This window comes from Dama dama, chromosome 20 (genome assembly GCF_033118175.1).
Source record: "Dama dama isolate Ldn47 chromosome 20, ASM3311817v1, whole genome shotgun sequence".
Taxonomy (NCBI): domain Eukaryota; kingdom Metazoa; phylum Chordata; class Mammalia; order Artiodactyla; family Cervidae; genus Dama; species Dama dama.
In genome coordinates, this window is record NC_083700.1 from 116,731,907 (window position 1) to 116,751,302 (window position 19,396).

The following is a 19,396-nucleotide window of genomic DNA, read 5'->3' on the forward strand; positions in this document are numbered from 1 at the left end:
TAAAAATAAAGGCCTTTTATTTGGTTTCTCTGTGCCATTACACGAGGCGTGGCCGCACCCTCGCGCCCAGGGTGACCGCCTGCGGCGTGGCGTCCCCAGGCAGGCAGCGCCACCCGGGCTCACGGGGTCACCTTCTTGTACGTGACGTGCAGATGCTGAGTCAGGGGCTGCGTAGTGGTTGCCATGGAGACTGTCTGTTCAAGTTTGCCTTCGGAATTCAGCCTGAATTTTCGGGTAATCTGAGCAGAAGAAAACAAACACTTTGGTTTTTATCGTCCGACGATTCCACAAGGGCTGCCGAGCCAGCACAGGCCACGCGCTCCTGCAGCAGCCGCAACACTCACCTCAGCGGTCAGGGGCCCGCGAGCCAGGCAGCGCCCCTGCCAGGGGGCAACACACCCTTGGCTGGCAGCCCCGACGGGCGTCCTGACCTCCGGCCTGCGCCCTCTCCCGCCCCCCAGCTGCCCCGGGAGTCGGGAGGCGAGCAGGGGCACTGTCCTGCTGTCTGGCCACAGGCTGACCCCAGGGTGTCCTTTCTACTCCTCCTGCTTTCTCTCCACAGCTGGCACGGAAGCTGGAGGAGGGACCCCGCTCCACCAGTGCCAGGTCTCCAACAAGAACACAGACCCAAGGCAACCAAGCCCCGGAAAGGAACCCACTTGCCACCAAGCTCTGTTAACAGTGGGCTTCCCAGGTGGCGCTAGTGGTGAAGAACCTGCCTGCTGATGCAGGAGGCGGAAAGACCTTTAACAGAGGGAGAGCACCTCCAGCTGTTGTTACCTGGTGCCCCAAGTGGGGCTGCGGGCACCCGAGCGTCAGAACAGGTGTGCTGACCAGGCCAGACAACCGCTTTTCACTCACCAGCCCTCCGCAGAGGAAAGAGCAAAGCCAGATTTCAGAGAGTCCATTTAAAGGCCTCAGAGAACCAGCTGGGCTGAAAGGCCACGGTCTCAGGGAGAAGGCATGCGCGGAGGCTGCCCGGGGAGCAGGGGGGGGCCCCCGAGCCCTGGGGCTGCGCAGCACAGGTTGGGACCCCTGCAGGGCTGCACCCCAGAGTCAGAGTTACCCAGAAACACACGGGCGGGTCCAGTTTCAAAGGAGCTCCCTCTCTGGTGAGCAGGGGCTGCCCTTCCTGGCCCAACCTCGAGAAGCAGAGATCTGCCAGCTACGGGAGGTAACGTCAAAGAAAGCCTCACATCACCCACTGTTCCCATACACGAGTCTGCAATTCAGGAAAGTCACAGAAGGGATGGAACCAGAGAACGGAGGGACATCCTCAAAGCCATGAAAATGACCGTCCCCCTGCTGTTCTGGCTGCAAAACACCCTTAAAAGATGACGGCAAAACAGACATTTTCAGACAAAAGTCCAGACAATTCATCACCAAGAGGACCCCCATCTTCCTTACAGAAAATACTAGAGGAAGTTCTTCAGGTTTTAAAGAGAGATGCATGGAACACCGTGGAGCCCTGTGACACACGGTCAGACCCTGTGTGGTCTCGTGTGTGCGAGGGCAGCAGGGGCGGTGATGGAGGCCACGTGGTCAGGGTCCAGGCCCGCCCCCTCTCCAGGCTGCTGGAGACGCAGGGGCTCAGGCCTGACCCACACCTGTGGCCTTGGAATCGCCCCCCTGCGCCAAGGACCACACCTGCACCATGGTCTGCACGGCACCGTCCTGGGGTCCTCCCACGGCCCGCCACTGTCCATTGTCCCTGAGGAGGCAGAGGGAGGGCTGCCCACCCGGGAGCGCACTTGGGGCTCTGCTTACGTGGCCCGCCACCAAGCAGGTCTGCAGGGATCACCTGCTCGGCTCCTCTGGGCTTTGTGGCCGCTTGGATGAAATTTCTTGTGCTGTTTTCCTCTTCAAATGAAAGTTCTTTGAAAGAATCCACAGTGGGGGCAGGTTGTACATAACATCTCTCATGCCCCATGGCCAGTGCTGGGCTCACCAACAGAGACGGGTGGTTACCCCACGTCTCTGCTCAGGGTGAGGATCCCTCTGAGCTGCAGACTGACCTTCTTCAAACAAGGCAGGGCTGGAAGCAGCTGTCTGCCTCTGCAGCCTCAAAGCGGAGCTTGTTCGGGCTCCGGGGTGCTCAGAGCCAGGGGGGCCTCCTTCTGGAGAGAAGCCTGCCCAGCTGGGAGCTCAACTCCACTGGCAGACAGTGGGTCAGGAGGCCCAGGAGCCCTAGAGGCGCAGGAAGAGTCACCGCGACGCGGATGAGCATGCTCCTGTCAGCCAAGCGAGTGTGGCCTCCATAGCACAGACCCTGAGACATGACTGCGAAGGCCAGTCTGATGCTGGAACTCCTCCACGTTTAACACCTTCTCATAGTGGGCTTCTCTTCTTCCTATTATGTCTTGTTCACACAAAGGCTTAGCATAGTCAATGAAGCAGAAGTAGATACTTTTCTGGAATTCCTTTGCTTTCTCTTTGATCCAAGAGATGTTGGCAATCTGATCTCTGGTTCCTCTATCTTTTCTAAATCCAGCTTGTACATCTGGAAGTTCTTGGTTCACGTATTGTTGAAGCCTAGCTTCAAGGATTTTGAGCATTACTTTGCTAGCATGTGAAATGAGCACAATTGTACAGTAGTTTGAGCATTCTTTGGCATTGCCCTTCTTAGGGATTGGAATGAAAATTGACCTTTTCCAGTCCTGTGGCCACTGCTGAGTTTTCCAAATTTGCTGGTGTGTTGAGTGCAGCACTTTCACAGCATCATCTTTTAGGATTTAAAATAGCTCAGATGGAATTCCATCACCTCAACTAGCTTTGTTCATAGTGATGCTTCCTAAGGCTCACTTGACTTCGTGTTCCAGGATGTCTGGCTCCATGTGAGTGATCACACCGTTGTGGTTATCTGGGTCATTAAGATCTTTTTTTGTACAGTTCTTCTGTGTATTCTTGCCACCTCTTCTTAATCTCTTCTGCTTCTGTTAGGTCCTTATCATTTCTGTCCTTTATTGTGCCCATCTTTGCATGAAATGTTCCCTTGGTATCACTAATTTTCTCAAGAGATCTCTGGTCTTTTGAATTCTATTGTTTTTCTCTATTTCTTTGCATTGTTCACTTAAGGCTTTCTTATCACTCCTTGCTATCCTTTGAAACTCTACATTCAGATGGGTGTATCTTTCCCTTTCTCCTTTGCCTTTAACTTCTCTTCTTTTCTCAGCTATTTGTAAGGCAGGTCAAGAAGAATACTTAGAACCAGACATGAAACAATGGACTGGTTCAAAAAGGGGTATGACAACACTGTATACCGTCGTCCAGCTTATTTAACATCATGCGAAATGCTGGGCTGAATGAGTCACAAGCTGGAGTCAAGAATGCCAGGAGAAATAACAACCTCAGATATGCAGATAATACCACCCTAATTGCAGAAAGTGAAGAGGAACTAAGGAGCCTCTTGATGAGGGTGAAAGAGGAAAGTAAAAAAGCTGGCTTAAACTTGACATTCAAAAAACTAAGATCATGGCATCCAGTCCTATCACTTCATGGGAAATAGATGGAGAAAAAGTAGAAACAGTGACAGACTTCATTTTCTTGGGCTCCAAAGTCACTGTGGATGGTGACTGCAACCACAAAATTAAAAGATACTTACTCCTTGGAAGAAAGGCTATGACAAACCTAGACAGCGTATTAAAAAGCTTTGCCAACAAAGGTCCATCTAGTCAAAGCTATGGTTTTTCCAGTGGTCATGTACAGATGTGAGAGTTGGACCGTAAAGAAGGCTGAGAGTCAAAGAGTTGATGCTTTTGAACTGTGGTGTTGGAGAAGACTCTTCAGAGTCCCTTGGACTGTAAGGAGATCCAAACAGTCTATCCTAAAGGAGATCAGTCCTGGGTGTTCATTGGAAGGACTGATGCTGAAGCTGAAGCTCCAATACTTTGGCCACCTGATGGGAAGAGCCGACTCACTGGAAAAGACCCTGATGCTGAGAAAGACTGAGGGCAGGAGGAGAAGGGGGCGGCAGAAGATGAGATGTTGGGATGGCCTCACTGACTCAGTGGGCATGCGTTTGAGCATGCTCTGGGAGACAGTGCATGATAGGGAAGCCTGCCCTGCTGCAGTGCATGGGGTTGCAAGGAGCTGGATATGACTTCGTGACTGAATGACACCAGTGTATTATCCAGTAAGGAAAAATGTGGAGAAGGACAGGCCAGGAGAGAGTAGGGTATATCTGAGTTTATTTCAGGTCCTAAAATAAACCAGGAAGCCACCCCACACGAGGGGTGAGGCCTGAGTGAGGGGCTGAGCCATGCGTATCATACAGCCCGCTGCCGGAGGACTCCCGCCAGCCTCCAGCGTCCCTCTCACTGGGGAGCCCCGACACCTGCTCCTTCCCCGGCTCTGCCCCTGCTCTACTGAGCTGAAACTGACATGTGACACCGTACGGGTGCAAGTTTAAGGGTGATCACTTGACACATGTGTGTACAGCTCAGTGTTTACCACAATACAGTTAGTTAACACATCTTTCCTGGGTGTGGTGAGATTGTTTAAGGCCCACTCTCCTAGCAAACTTCACGCATGCAATGGAGCCCGTGCTGTCCACGGCACGCCCAGAGCCGGTTCACCTCCCACCTGGAAGCTCACACCGACAGCCACGCCGGTACACTTCTCCCACCTTCTTGTCTGTTTCTGCGAGTTTCCTTTTTTAAATTTCACATATAAATGAAATCAGGAAGCACCTGTCTTGACATGTCACTTAATACGATACCCTCAAGGTTTATGTGTCTTGCTGCAAATGGGAGAACGTCCTTCTTTTCCACGGCTACGTCACAGTGCTCTACGGCGTGTGGGTGACACAACGCAGCTTGTCATCCGCTCGCCTGTGGATGCAGAGGCGTCTCCGCAACTTGGCCTCAGGTGGGCTCCCGACCTGGTGAAGGTGTGCCCTTAGGCAGGTTGGGTGAGCAGAAATCTGTTTTACAGCTCATGGAGACAACTCACAATTGTAACCGCCCCCTGCCCCAAGGCCGACAGGACAGGAGAGCCCTGGAGGGGAGTGCTGAGAAGAAGGCCCAGAAACAGAGAGGTGAGAAACAGCAGGCTGCAGAGAGGAGAAATTCCGGCGATGGAGTGATGGAGGGGAAACGGGAAGAGACGCGGCGCAACGCTGAGATGCGCCGGCTGTGCCCTAGGAGCTGCGAAGGGAACAGTCACAGCGCAGCAGGAGACCCCTGAAGAAACGGCAGCGGGGGCCCACGCCTGGTGAGACACGGCACAGGCGTGCAGGCCTGGGCTCCGACGGCAGTCAGGCCTCCACTAAAGTGACTTCTGGAGGGTTAGCAGGCTGGGACGCTCAGAAGTAATGGCACCGATGGGAAATCAGGAAGCGACCGCACATGGTGGGAGGCTCAGGAGAGACCCAGGCAGTCCTGAGGCTCACCCTGTGGGCGCCTCGTCAGCACAGACGCCGACGCTTACGAGAGGGAGAGACCCAGGCAGACCTGAGGCTCACCCTGTGGGCGCCTCGTCAGCACAGATGCCGATGCTTACGAGAGGCCCAGAGAGCCGACAGGACCAGCAACACACCCAGCAAGCCCCCGGAGAGACACAGGCAGACCTGAGGCTCACCCTGTGGGCGCCTTGTCAGCACACACGCCGACGCTTATGAGAGGCCCCGAGAGCCGACGGGACCCGCAACGCACCCAGCAAGCCCCCGGGAGAGGGGCTCTCGTCTCCAGAGTCACCACACAAGCAGCCCCACAGGCCCAGTGTTCAGAAGCAACACAATCGCAGGGCACATGAAGAAACAGGGAGGTACGGCCCATTTGAAGGGGAAATAACCACAGAAACTGCTCGACAAACACACACCAGAATCTCAAAGATGCTTCAAGAACTAAAGGAAGACGTGGAGAAGCTCAAGAAAGTAGCATACGAACAAAATTAAAACACTGATAAAGAAACAGAAAATGAAACCAAGAAAAAGTTTTGAGGCTGGAGAGCGCGATAACATGAAAAGTTCACCCAAGGGGCCTGGAGGCAGTCGAGCAGGCATACGCACCAGCAGACATGAAGACGGGACAGGGGTGGCTCTGGAGGAGCAGAGAGAAGGCAGGCCGAGGAAGGACGCGGCGGACTGATCTGTCCGCCTTGGAGGTGCTGCACGTCTCACAAACCGAAGGCCTGTGGTGACCGCACGCTGTCTTCCCAAACACGTTCGCTCACTTTGGTCTACGCTTTCCCTTCTGGCATTTCTCACATCTCAAACTTCTTCATCACTATTATACTTGCTGTGGTATCTGTGACCAGTGATCTCTGATGTCACAGCTCTGACTTGCTGAAGGCTCAGATGGTGTCATTGTTAGCAGTAAGGTATACATATACATTCAGACATAATACTGCCGCACACTTAATAGAATAACTATGCGCACTGGGAAAGCAGAAATTCTGTGTGCCTTGCTTTACCGCGACACTGACTTTCCTGAGGCAGTCGGTGCTCAACTGCCACCTCTCCAAGCTGGGCCTATAAACAGAAACTTGCAGAGAGCTCAGGGAGCCCTACCAGGAGGAACTCTGACACATATGGACACACATTATAATCAAATTTAAAGCCCAAACCAGAGAATCTCGAAAGAAGCAAGAGAAAAGCGACTTGTTAGAGAAAGAGCATCCTCACGCACACTGTCGGCAGACTCTCATCAGAAACCCTGGAGGCCAGAAGGCAGTGAGCTGATACAGGCAAAGTCCCGAAAGAGGACGCTGTCACGCGAGAACCCTGTGTTCAGTACAACTGTCCTTCAAAGGGAGGCGGGAATCAGGACGTCCTCAGATCACGAGCTGAGGGGCTTCTCCCCCAGCAGATGGCCCTGCGAGAAACGCCACACGCGGTCCTGCAGGTGAAATGCAAGGACAGCAGACGCAGCCTGGAGAGACACAGCTGTCCATAGAGGGAAACACGTGGCGAGGTACGGAAGCTCAGCCACCGCAGCAACTTCAGATCAGTTACGGCGTGTCACACGCGATCACACTGTAACCACAGAGAAAACATCCACAAAATACACACAAAAGGAAAAGGGAAGGGAATCGAAACATTTCAACACAGAAAATCAACTGGACACAAAAGGCAGTATGCAGGAAATGAAGGACAAAAAGGCCGTAAAGCATATTAGAAAAAAATGGCACAATGACAGAAGTCCCTCCGTTATCAGTAATTATTTTAAATGTAAATGGTTAAACTCGCCAATCAAAAGGCAGAGACTGGAAGAATGGATAAAAGCATGCAGTCTATAAGAGACCAGCATTAGATCCAAAGACACAAAGAGGCTTAAAGTGAAATGATGGGAAAAAACATTTCACACAAACAGTCATGAAGAGACAGCAAGAGCGGCTATACTAGTATCAGACAAAACAGACAAGACAGGTTACAAGAGACAAAGACAGTCCGTATTAATAAAGGGCTCAAGCAGCGGGAAGGTATGAGGAGCGCAAAGTGACGGAACTAAAGGGAGACACAGGCAGGGGTGGCAGCACCACTCTGAAGCGTGGACAGAACCACCAGAGAGGGCACAGGGCCCCGGCCGACAGGGACACGCAGCCCCCGTGTGCACGTGGGCGCTTCTCCAGGACACACTGTGAAAAGCGGAACTCGGGCGCTCCGTCGTGTCCGACTCTGCGACCCCGTGGAGTGTAGCCCGCCAGGTTCCTCCGTCTGTGGGATTCTCCAGGCAAGAATGCTGGAGAGGGTAGCCATGCCCTTCTCCAGGGGATTGTCCCCACCCAGGGACTGAACCTGGGTGTCCTGCATTGCAGGCAGACTCGTTACCATCTGAGCCAGCAGGGAAGCTCCAGGACACACCACACATTTAGCTAAAAATAAAGCCTCAATAAGTTTAAAATGACAGACATCACATCACACAAAGTATCTTTTCCAATTACAATGGGATAAAATTAGAAATCAATAAAAGGGAAACTAGAAAAATAACAACTCTGGAAATTAAGTAACACTCAAAAGAACCAGTGGGTCAAAGAAGAAATCAAAGAAGGGAAATCAGAACATACTTCAGATGATTGAAGAGAAAAACCACAACATATCAATACTTATAGGATGCAGCAAAAGCAGTGCCAAACGGGAAATTTATACCTAAAATGCTTCATTTTTAAAACGAAGAAAAATCTCCAGTCAGGGATCTCACTTTACAACTTAAGGGACTAGAAACATAAGAAGAAAGGAAGACCCACAGCTAACAGGAGGAAGGAGATAATACAGATAGGAGCAGAGGTAAGTAAAGTGGAGAACAGAAAAATAACTGAGCGAAAGCTGGCTCTTCACAAAGATCAGTGATGCGGACACAGCTTGAGCTCACTGGACAAAGAAAAACAAATGAAAAAAAAAAAAAAAAAAAGAAAAACAAATGAAAGACTCAAACTGCTAAACTCAAAGATTACACTGGGAACACTGCTACCAAGTTTATAGAAACTAGGGTTATAAAAGAGCAGTAAGGACAAACCAGAAACCCTAAATGAAATGCACAAACCCCTAAAAACACAAAACCTACCAAGACTGAATCATGAAGAAACAGAAAAATCTTAACAGACCTGTAACCTATACGGAGACTGAACAGTAATACAAATCTGATACCAAAGCAGAGCCCTAGGTCTGACGAACTCACGGTGCAATGTTAGCCACCTAGACATGTCGAGGACTGACACCAGGGCGTGCCTGGAGGCCAGCGGCTAAAGCCTCCGCGCTCCCAGTGCAGGGGCCTGGGCTCAGTCCCTGGTCAGGGAAGTGGACCCCGCACGCTGCAAGCGACACCCAAGATCCCCCATGCCACAGCTACCTAACTCATTCTATGAGGCCAGAACTGCCCTAATATCAAAGCCAGACACAGACAACAAGCCAACTACAAACCAACATCCCTTACGCACACTGAGACAAAAATCCTCGACAAAATAAGCAAGTCAAATTCAGCAGAGTATTAAAAGGATTATACCCCATGACCAAGTGTGACTTATTCCTGGAATGCAAGCAAGGATGCGTCCAAATATGAAAATCAATCAGTATGATATGTCACACAAATAGAGCAGAGGAGAAAAACCACATGATCATCTTAACTGATGCAGAAAAAGTATCTGACAACATTGAATACCTCCATGATAAAAGGCTGCACATGAGAGGTCCACAGGGAACACTGTGCTCCCTGTGAAGGCTGAATGCTTTTCCTGGAGACCAAGAGCAAGGCACGGACGCCCAGGCCCACCTCCTCTACGCTGCCGCACAGCTCTGGAGTCCAGCCAGAGCAACGAGCAAGAGACATGCTGGAACGGAAGAAGCAGAGCTATTATGCAGAGGGTCCTAAGGCTTCCACACACAGAACTATTAGCTCGTGAGTGAATTTGGCAAATAACAGGATATAGTCAACACAAAAATCAGCTGCGTTTCTGTAGGTTAACAGTGAACAGCCCAAAAAGTAAATTAAGAAAACAATTCTGTCTCCAATAGCATTAAAGAAAATTCAGGGATTAACCAAGGAGGTCAAAGACATGTGTACATAATATTCCAGAAAGAAATTAAAGAAGACACAAATAATTGGAAACACATTCTATATTCATGAATTGGAAGACGATATAATTAATAATAAATACTAAAAAAAAAAAATACTAACCAAAGAGACCTACAGAGTCAAGAAAATTCAAATAAAAATGCAAATGATTGGTTTGTAGAAATAGAAAGACCTATCCTAAAATTCATATGTAAATTCAAGTGACTCTTAACAGACAAAAATGATTCTGAAAAAGAACAAAGCTGGAGGACACTCGTTCTGATTTCAGAACTTACCCACCGAGTGAGAGGAATCAGAACAGTGAGACGCTGGCGTACAGACAGACGGAGACCTGTGGAATAGTCTTGAGAGCCCAGAAATAAACCCTTGCACACACTGTCAAATGAGTTTCAATCGGGTTGCCAAGACCATACCATGGGAAAAGGACAGTCTTTTCAACAAATGGTGCTGAAAAACTGGATGTCCCCATGCAGAAGAATGAAACCATACCCTTACGTAACAGTAACACAACAAACACCCTCAAAATAAATCACAGCCTTGAAAAGCTAAATCTGTAAAACTCTTAGATGAAACCACAGGACAGGTTTAATGGCCTTGGATTTGGCACTGATTTCCTGGGTGCCAATTTATAGCCAATGAAGAAAAAACAAACTGTCATTGATGAAAATTAATCAGGATCATCAGCCAGATGAAAACCAAAACTCCCTGAGATGCCACCTCGCATCCACGAGGAAGGGTGACACCAGGAAACAGCGAATGTTGACGAGGATGTAGAGAGACTGGAACCGGTGTAGGTGCAGGCAAAGTGGGAAAGTGTACAGCGGGGCCTTAAGACATCACAAACAGGGTCAGCCACATGACCGCACAGCTCCCCCTCCAGGCACACACCCCAGAGAACTGGTGAGCAGGGTCTTGCACGGATAACTGCACACCAGCGGGGCAGCAGAGCGTCCAGGCCGAGATCCACACACACGGCGAGGCTTCTCAGTAAAGCTGCCTACATACTGTAATGAGATAAGGCTAATCTTTTTAAAAAACGGTGCTGGGACAACTGGAAAAAAAATGAAAGCATCTTGACCCCTACCTCTTAAAATACAAAAATATAAATTCCCAAATCAAAACCTTAACGTAAAAGAGAACACCGTAAAAATTCTTGAAGAAAATGCTGGTGCAAGTCTGTGCCTGTGTTAGGCAAAAATGTTAAGATGCCGCAAGAAGGACTACCTGTGAGAGGAATGTCTGGGAACAAAACTTCATCAAAAGTAATACATTTTGTTAAAGAAATGAAACGACAAGCCTCAAGTTGAGAACACAGTCTTAACGCATCTACCTGATGAAAGACGTGCGTCTAGAATATACAGCATACTGTTACTGCTCGAAGGTAAGGCACAGAGCCCACTGGAGAAAAAGGAAAAGGATCTGAATGCTCACGTCAGGAAACAAAAAATTAAAGTGGCAAATGAGCCCGCGGACTGAACGAGCCACACTGTCACCAGGACATGTAATTAACACACAAGGGAACGGAAGGCCACTCGGCGGCCAGCAGCACAACCTCTGCTTGCGGCCGGGACTGAGCAGGGGCAGCGGCCTCTGTGCAGCAGTGCCCGTGGGGACCAGCTACAGGGCACTCGGGATTCACCCCGGGACCGTGGAGGCCTCCGTGAGGGACGCTGCAGGATCCACTGGAACACACGCAACAAGGTCCAAACCCCCTGCCGGCATCCCCGTGCTGCTGTGCTCGGCCACCTGGGGAGGCGGGTCTCTGGCACCCACCACGTGACCACAGGTCTGAGAAAGGCAGGCAGTCCACAGGTGCAAACGAAAGCTATAAAAGCACCAGGAAACAAAAGGAAATTTCATCATCTTGGAGCAGAAAACACGTTCCTCACCAAGACCCCAAACTCAGGCAGCGTGAGGGAAAGACCCTGAGGGGCCACTGCAGAGAGAGGCAGGCGTGCAGTCTGTGCGCACAGCACACCAGACCTCGGGCTGACGCGAGACCCGCACAGCGAAGGACAGAGCGTCCACGGGGCATGAAAGCCCACCACGGACCAACACGAGACGGGCCGCGCAGAGACAGGCGCGGCTCCGAACGCCGAGTATCAGAGCGGGACACGAGCGCGAGAACGCCCCCTCATTCATTAGCTAGAGTTCACAACAGAAACGGGACGCCACCTTTCATTTATCCGACTAAAAAGCCCAGAAATCCCAAAAACACATTGTGCTGGCTGAGGAGCAGGAGACCAGGTCCCCAGCAATGCTGGTGGGGACAGGACTGTTCAAGACACCTGACCGCACACAGCAGGGGCGGTGATCACACCGCAGTGTGTGTGAGTGTGAGGAGAGGGGAGCCCGGGACGGCCCAGCCCCGGGAGAGGGGAGCCCGGGGACGGCCCAGCCCTTGGGGAGGGGAGGGGAGCCCGGGATGGCCCAGCCCTGGGAGAGGGGAGCCCGGGGACGGCCCAGCCCCGGGGGAGGGGAGCCCGGGATGGCCCAGCCCTGGGAGAGGGGAGCCCGGGGACGGCCCAGCCCCGGGGAGGGAAGCCCGGGACGGCCCAGCCCCGGGGAGGGAAGCCCTGGACGGCCCAGCCCTCGGGGAGGGGAGCCCGGGGACGGCCCAGCCCCGGGAGAGGGGAGCCCTGGACGGCCCAGCCCTCGGGGAGGGGAGCCCGGGGACGGCCCAGCCCCGGGGAGGGAAGCCCTGGACGGCCCAGCCCTCGGGGAGGGGAGCCCGGGGACGGCCCAGCCCCGGGGAGGGAAGCCCTGGACGGCCCAGCCCTCGGGGAGGGGAGCCCGGGGACGGCCCAGCCCCGGGAGAGGGGAGCCCGGGGACGGCCCAGCCCCGGGGAGGGAAGCCCTGGACGGCCCAGCCCTCGGGGAGGGGAGCCCGGGGACGGCCCAGCCCCGGGAGAGGGGAGCCCGGGGACGGCCCAGCCCCGGGGAGGGAAGCCCTGGACGGCCCAGCCCTCGGGGAGGGGAGCCCGGGGACGGCCCAGCCCCGGGAGAGGGGAGCCCTGGACGGCCCAGCCCTCGGGGAGGGGAGCCCGGGGACGGCCCAGCCCCGGGGAGGGAAGCCCTGGACGGCCCAGCCCCGGGGAGGGGAGCCCGGGGACGGCCCAGCCCCGGGAGAGGGGAGCCCTGGACGGCCCAGCCCTCGGGGAGGGGAGCCCGGGGACGGCCCAGCCCCGGGAGAGGGGAGCCCGGGGACGGCCCAGCCCCGGGGAGGGAAGCCCTGGACGGCCCAGCCCTCGGGGAGGGGAGCCTGGGGACGGCCCAGCCCCGGGAGAGGGGAGCCCGGGGACGGCCCAGCCCCGGGGAGGGAAGCCCGGGACGGCCCAGCCCCGGGGAGGGAAGCCCTGGACGGCCCAGCCCTCGGGGAGGGGAGCCCGGGGACGGCCCAGCCCCGGGGAGGGAAGCCCTGGACGGCCCAGCCCTCGGGGAGGGGAGCCCGGGGACGGCCCAGCCCCGGGGAGGGAAGCCCTGGACGGCCCAGCCCCGGGGAGGGGAGCCCGGGACGGCCCAGCCCTGGGGCTGGGGGAGGCCAGCTCCAGCCGGACCCATGGGCCCAGTGGCTCACCTGCTCCACGTGGGGCTCCTTGGCAAAGGAGATCCTGGCGATGGAGTGGGACGCGATGCACAGCTCCTGCCCGTTCACCTCGCCTTCCTCCACCTCCACGACGCCTGCAAGGGAGCACGTCAGCCCCGCGCCAGCCGCCCGCCTCTGCGGCCCAGGGCTCACCTCATCTGAACACCACAGGCACTGAGGCAGCCACAGCCCCTCGCAGGGCCCCTAGGCATCAGGAGGGAAGACACCGCTCCTCTCACGGCCGAGGCCGGTGACCTCTGGGGTGACCTTGCTCTCCCGCTCCCAGGAGATCTGACAGGGGGGACGTGCGGCCAGAGGAGGGGACCCCCCTGACCGCCCCCCCACTTTCCAGGCCGCCAACACCTGGGGCAGCGTGGCTGGCCCTGCTGGTCTACCAGCTTCAGGAAGCGAGCGCTCATTTGAGCCAATGAGCGAAGTACAGGTGACGCAGGCAGGGTCTGAACTCATGGACCTGGTGAACTACTTTAGAATGAACTCCTCTGGGGGGCAAACCCAACTTCCAGACAGAACTTTCACTCCCGGTTGAGGTCCCCCCGGAGGCCCACTAGCACGGGAAACATGGGGCTCGCACAGACGTGAGTGGGATCGCTGACAGGAACTGGCCCGTTCCCGCAGAGGAGCTCCCGCAGCCCCGCCCCCCGCCCCGGGAAGGTGCCCACGGGGCCCTGGCAGGGCACGCGTGCAGGCGGCCCGGGGAGGCACGTACCTGTGTTCTGGGCGCTGACGAAGGCCACCTTGTTGGTGTCGGGCTCCAGGCGGATGAAGCCGCACTCCCTGTGCATGGGCTTGTGCGTGTCCGGGTGGAAGGCGTTGAACCTGGACCAGGAATCGACAGGTGGGGCCCCAGGCACCCAGTGCCCAGCAGAGCACGTGCAGACGCGGTGGACCACCCTCCTCACCCAGTGACCGTGAAGCACCACACGGGGTCGACATGTGAAGGACACAGCAGAGACCCGGGGAGCACGGGGATGGCCGCCCCGTCCGCTCGTCTCCTCTGCCGCTGCGGGGCCTGCCCGGGACCCTGCTCTCCGTCATGCAGGGCGTGCCCCCCAGGCCCGTCAGCACCTCCCACACTCCTCGGTCTAAGCCCCCCACCAACACCGTCAAGCCCATCCCTCCGGCGCTGCCTTCCCGCCGCTGAGCTAGCATCCTGCTCAGGGGCGCACCGGTTCCTCTGTGAGACACAAGCGGGCAGTCCGCGACTCATCACCCCGCCTCCCCTGCAGGCCCACGGTGGGGGCGCGGCGCCGGCTCCCGACTCACAGCCCTCGGGCTCAGCAGCGCCTGGAGGGAACCCAGTGCTGACAGCATGTGACAGGCGGGGGGCCCGGCGCACACAGCCTCCTGCGACCACAACCCCTCACGACAAATGCATCTACTGCCTACACAAGCACTATTGCACTGACCAAAACACCTGTGTTTTACTCTCTCCACTTTTCTTTAACGGCAGTCACTGAATGACCAGCATTAAGAGGAAATTAATGAATGCTAACCGTAAATTCCTCTAAAGGGCTGTGACTCGTGGTTCTGTTTTACACAACCCAGCATTTCTACCTTTTGGTTCATATGCAGGCTATTCTTTCTCCTCACCCTTGCAGTCAAGAATAAAATGAAAAGGTACGAGATAGTACAGCCTCAGCTACCCCCACCCTGTGCCCCCCACCCAGGCGCCCTGCTCTGAGTGGCAGGAAGCCCGGTCTGAGACCCGTGATTCCCCCGCCTCTCTGCGACCCTGGCTGGCTCAGCACAGGACCAGAGGAAAGCCAGGCCCAATCTCTAGAGATCCTGGGGTGGCTGACTTCCACAGGGCACTGTGGATGCCTCCCATCTGCATTAACAAGCTGAGACTGCTCAGTGTCTCTGGCCCGGCCCGGGGTGGGCACTCATCCTGTGGGGCGGGGCGTGGCGGGCACTCACGAGAAGTTGAGCATGGGCTGGCCCACGTGCGAGATGTGTGCCTCCTCCAGGTACCGGAAGGGCTGCAGCGTCGGGAAGGTCCCGGCTCCCGGCGGCTCTGACAGCCAGGTGCCCAGCATCCAGGACAGCGGCTCTACCACGGGGCTCATCCTGGGGGGCTCTGCGGACAAAGAGGGGCGTGAGCGGCTGCTGCCAGCCGTCCTGGGCAGCTTAGCGTGGACTGCACACCATGTACCTGGCAGGCCCGGGTCATCACAGATTGACCTGCAGGGCCTGACCTTGCCCGTGGCCAGCATGAGCCTCAATCTCCTCTCTCGGCAGGGAGAACAAGGCCGCGCTGTCGGCGGGCCCCGTCCTGCTGGACCAGCTCCGGAGCCCGCAGCTCCTGGGACACAGAGGACGGCCTGGCGGTGGGGGGAGGCCCGGGGCCCAGGGCCTCAGAGGAGGTTGAAAAGGCAGCGTCACCAGCCCCTGGGCTGGTCAGGGTGCCCCCGCACGGCAGCCCGGCGCTGCAGATGAAGGCAGGGGGAGACTGTGGGCAGCATGACAGGGGGCTCTGGGCCGGGAGGGCGCACCCTGCCCGCCAGGCGGGGCCCACGGCAGCAGCACTGGGCGGAGACTGCTACCCGTGGGCGCCAAAGGGCCCTGCCACTGAGGGCGAGGTCGACGGCAGGCCTCGTGGGACGGGGGCAGGTGGGCACCGGGACCGCAGGCGAGGGTGGGTGCGCAGACCAGTCTGCCAGGCGCCCAGGCCCCACGGTCAGCGTGCAGGTGCTGCTGAGCGGCTTTCCAGAAACCGGCCCGCGGGACCCCCGAGACCACGGGAAGGCGGGGCTGGGCCAGCACGGCCCACCGGGCAAGGGCGACAGGAGGGCTGACTCCCGGCCCGCCGGGTTCCTGCTCCTGGCCACGCCTCAGACCGAGCGTCTCCAGGCAGACAGCACACACGACGCTGAGCGGGGAGGGGAGGCGAGGCCGGCGTCACCGAGCCAGCGCAGGAGCCACGCTGCTTTTCTGCTGCAGCGCGTGGCCTGTGGGGTCCTAGCCCCCCATCAGGGGTCGAACCTGGGCCCCAGCAATGGGAGCATGGACCCCAGGGAAGTCCTGATACGCTACTGAATGGCCACTTCTGTCGACAAGCCCCAAACACCAGCACAAAGGAACCGGCTTCTCAAGCGTACACACCACGGGGATGCCCAGGCTTCTGGAAGCACCTTGGCTCCTGAGATCACACGGCCTGCGACTGCAGGTGGAATGCAGTCTGGGAGAACGAGCCGGGGGAAGCTCAAAGGGCTCTGGAGGTGGGGAAGCGACTCCCTCGACTGAGAATGCTGGGGACGGAGCGCAGCGGGGGCCGTGCTCGAGGACCGGCGGGTGGAGGATGGGGTGTGCACCTCTGACTTCTGAGATCCCCGAGGCAACAACGGGCGGCCAGGGGGTGGGGGCACACACTCCTTCCCCCTCCGGCCTGGCTGTCTCTCCCAGGACTCCCTTTGCAAATCGCCCGTGGAAAGTCAGGGCTGAGGACGGTGACTCTGGAGCCGACTGACAACGCTCTCACATTTAGACAGCAAGGAAAACCGAGATCGGGACTTCAGGAACAACCTCCAGTGGAAGGAAAGACCAGGAGCTTCGGACTTGGCGGTCTTGGGCCGGCAGACCCTGCTGCTCTGATTACTCCATTCACTCCTCCGCGACGCGGCTGATGCTCGTCCACGGACGGGAACCCAGCAGCAAGCTGATGGGAGATGCGCACACGTGCCAGGAGTGAGCACACGGGATGGCGTCTCAGGGACAGAAGGTGCAACACGAGGTACTGGCCGGGCAGGCTGGGCGGGCAGGAACAGGCAGCCGGTGTGGCTGGGAAAGGCTGGCTGGCTGGAAGAGCGTTCGCGCCCCCGGAAAGGCCCCGGCCTCCCGTCTGAGCAGAGCCCCGAGGCCTGGCGGAAGGGCTGAGGCCCCCCGCTGCAGGAAGCAGCTGGAGGAGGGCGGCCCCGCGGCAGCAACGGAGGCGGCTGGAAGGGCAGGAAACCAAGGCCGGCAGCCCTCCTGCCCTAGAACCTGCCCCAGAGAGACGGAAACGCAGCCCCCCGAGGCCTGAACACACCGATCGCCTGGAACACCCCGAATGCCCTCCCGTGTCAGGAGGCCAACAGAACATGCAGACACGGCGTGACTTGGCCTCAGAGAGAAGGGAAGCGCCGACAAGAGGCGCCACAAGGACGGCCTGGAAAACGTGCCTGGGAGAGGAGGGCCAGACCCACACGGGCACACGACCCGTCTGCAGGGCATGCCTGACGGCCAGGGCGGAGCAGGCAGGCCTGTGAGCCGCAGGCCACACAGGGCAGCTCCCCACAGCCTGCCTCCCTGGACACCGAGCCCATGAAACGCAGCTGCTCCCAAGATGCACTCCCAGCGCAAGACCCCACGTGGGATTTCAAGACCTCACCCCAAAATACAGAACTTTACCCATCCCAGCATTTTGAAGTACTGGTGGCTACATGTCCAAACAATGTTTCATACAGTATTGAGTTAAACAGTTTATCAAAGCTAACTTCACTCGTTTCCCTTTACCTTTTTGACCCATTTAGTAGAAAATTTAAAATTAGGTGGGAACTCACACCATGTTCCCGTTGATAGCACTGGAAAGGAGCATTCAACACTCAGGGGACGAGTCCCGTGAATACTGCTGAGAGGTCACCACCAGTCTTCACTGAAAGATGCCGCGCGGTGCCGGCAGAGCAACTGCAGGAAGCCCCGCGCGCGTCCCAGGAGACGGGCATGAGCACCAGGCGTCTGCCAGGGAGCGGGGCGGGCCCGCCGGTCCCCGAGTGCGCCCCAGCCTCCAGGGTGCCCGAACGAGGACAGATCACGCAGGGAAGACTCACTTGAAAAACAGACGAGCACAATTCCAGAAAAATAAATGACCCAATCAAAAAATGGGCCAAAGAACTAAACAGACATTTCTCCAAAGAAGACATACAGATGGCTAACAAACACATGAAAAGATGCTCAACATCACTCATTATTAGAGAAATGCAAATCAAAACCACAATGAGGTACCATTACACACCAGTCAGGATGGCTGCTATCCAAAAGTCTACAAGCAATAAATGCTGGAGAGGGTGTGGAGAAAAGGGAACCCTCTTACACTGTTGGTGGGAATGCAAACTAGTACAGCCGCTATGGAAAACAGTGTGGAGATTCCTTAAAAAACTGGAAATAGAACTGCCATATGACCCAGCAATCCCACTTCTGGGCATACACACTGAGGAAACCAGATCTGAAAGAGACACGTGCACCCCAATGTTCATCGCAGCACTGTTTATAATAGCCAGGACATGGAAGCAACCTAGATGCCCATCAGCAGATGAATGGATAAGGAAGTTGTGGTACATATACACCATGGAATATTACTCAGCCATTAAAAAGAATTCATTTGAACCAGTCCTAATGAGATGGATGAAGCTGGAGACCCTTATACAGAGTGAAGTAAGCCAGAAAGATAAAGAACATTACAGCATACTGACACATGTATATGGAATTTAGAAAGGTGATAACGATAACCCTATATGCAAAACAGAAAAAGAGACACAGAAATACAGAACAGACTTTTGAACTCTGTGGGAGAATGTGAGGGTGGGATATTTCAAAAGAACAGCATGTATACTATCTATGGTGAAACAGATCACCAGCCCAGGAGGGATGCACGAGACAAGTGCTCCGGCCTGGTGCACTGGGAAGACCCAGAGGAATCGGGTGGAGAGGGAGGTGGGAGCGGGGATCGGGATTGGGAATACATGTAAATCCATGGCTGATTCATATCAATGTATGACAAAACCCACTGGAAAAAAAAAATAATAATAAAAAAAAAAGAAAAGAAAAAAAAAAAAAAGAAAAACAGACGAGCAGGTGCACCGTAAGAGGGTAACACAGAACACCACAGACACCTGGGGCCACGTGTCAGAAGGAAGAGCTGTTTAGGTGGACTCTCAAAGCAAGACCCTCAATGCCGGCTGTAAACAAGAGATGCAGCTGAAGTAATTTGGAAAGGCGTCAGAAGGTGGGGCCAAGGCAGGCAGTTGGGGTCAGGCGTCAGGACCCGACATCAGGCAGAAGGCGGGCCAAGCCCAGCGCACTCTCGCAGACGAGGAGCGGCCCCGCAGCAGGCGAGGGCATGGTCACTGGGGAGGCGTCTGTGGACACTCAGGCCCCAGATGCGGCAGCAGCATTTATAAAGCAGAAACGGCTGAAGATGCTCAGAGGGTCACAGAAACTAAAGGAAATCTCTATACCTGTTCTCTCCATGTCCAAGCAAACAATATTCAAATAATGAAACAGAAATAACTATATATAGAATATA

General features: G+C 55.8%; 1 protein-coding gene across 3 annotated transcripts in view; it reads right to left on the reverse strand.

Annotated features, from left to right (window-relative positions):
* The window catches only part of THAP4 (THAP domain containing 4), a 35,918-nt gene continuing 16,522 nt past the window's right edge, over positions 1-19,396 (reverse strand). For all 3 annotated transcript variants that reach the window (XM_061122686.1, XM_061122687.1, XM_061122688.1), the window contains 4 exons: positions 15,034-15,193; positions 13,823-13,932; positions 13,087-13,190; positions 1-239 (listed from right to left, as the gene is read on the reverse strand). In XM_061122686.1, coding sequence (XP_060978669.1) covers positions 120-239; positions 13,087-13,190; positions 13,823-13,932; positions 15,034-15,193 — 494 coding nt within the window. In that variant the 3' untranslated portion in view covers positions 1-119. The remainder of the gene's footprint in view (positions 240-13,086; positions 13,191-13,822; positions 13,933-15,033; positions 15,194-19,396) is intronic.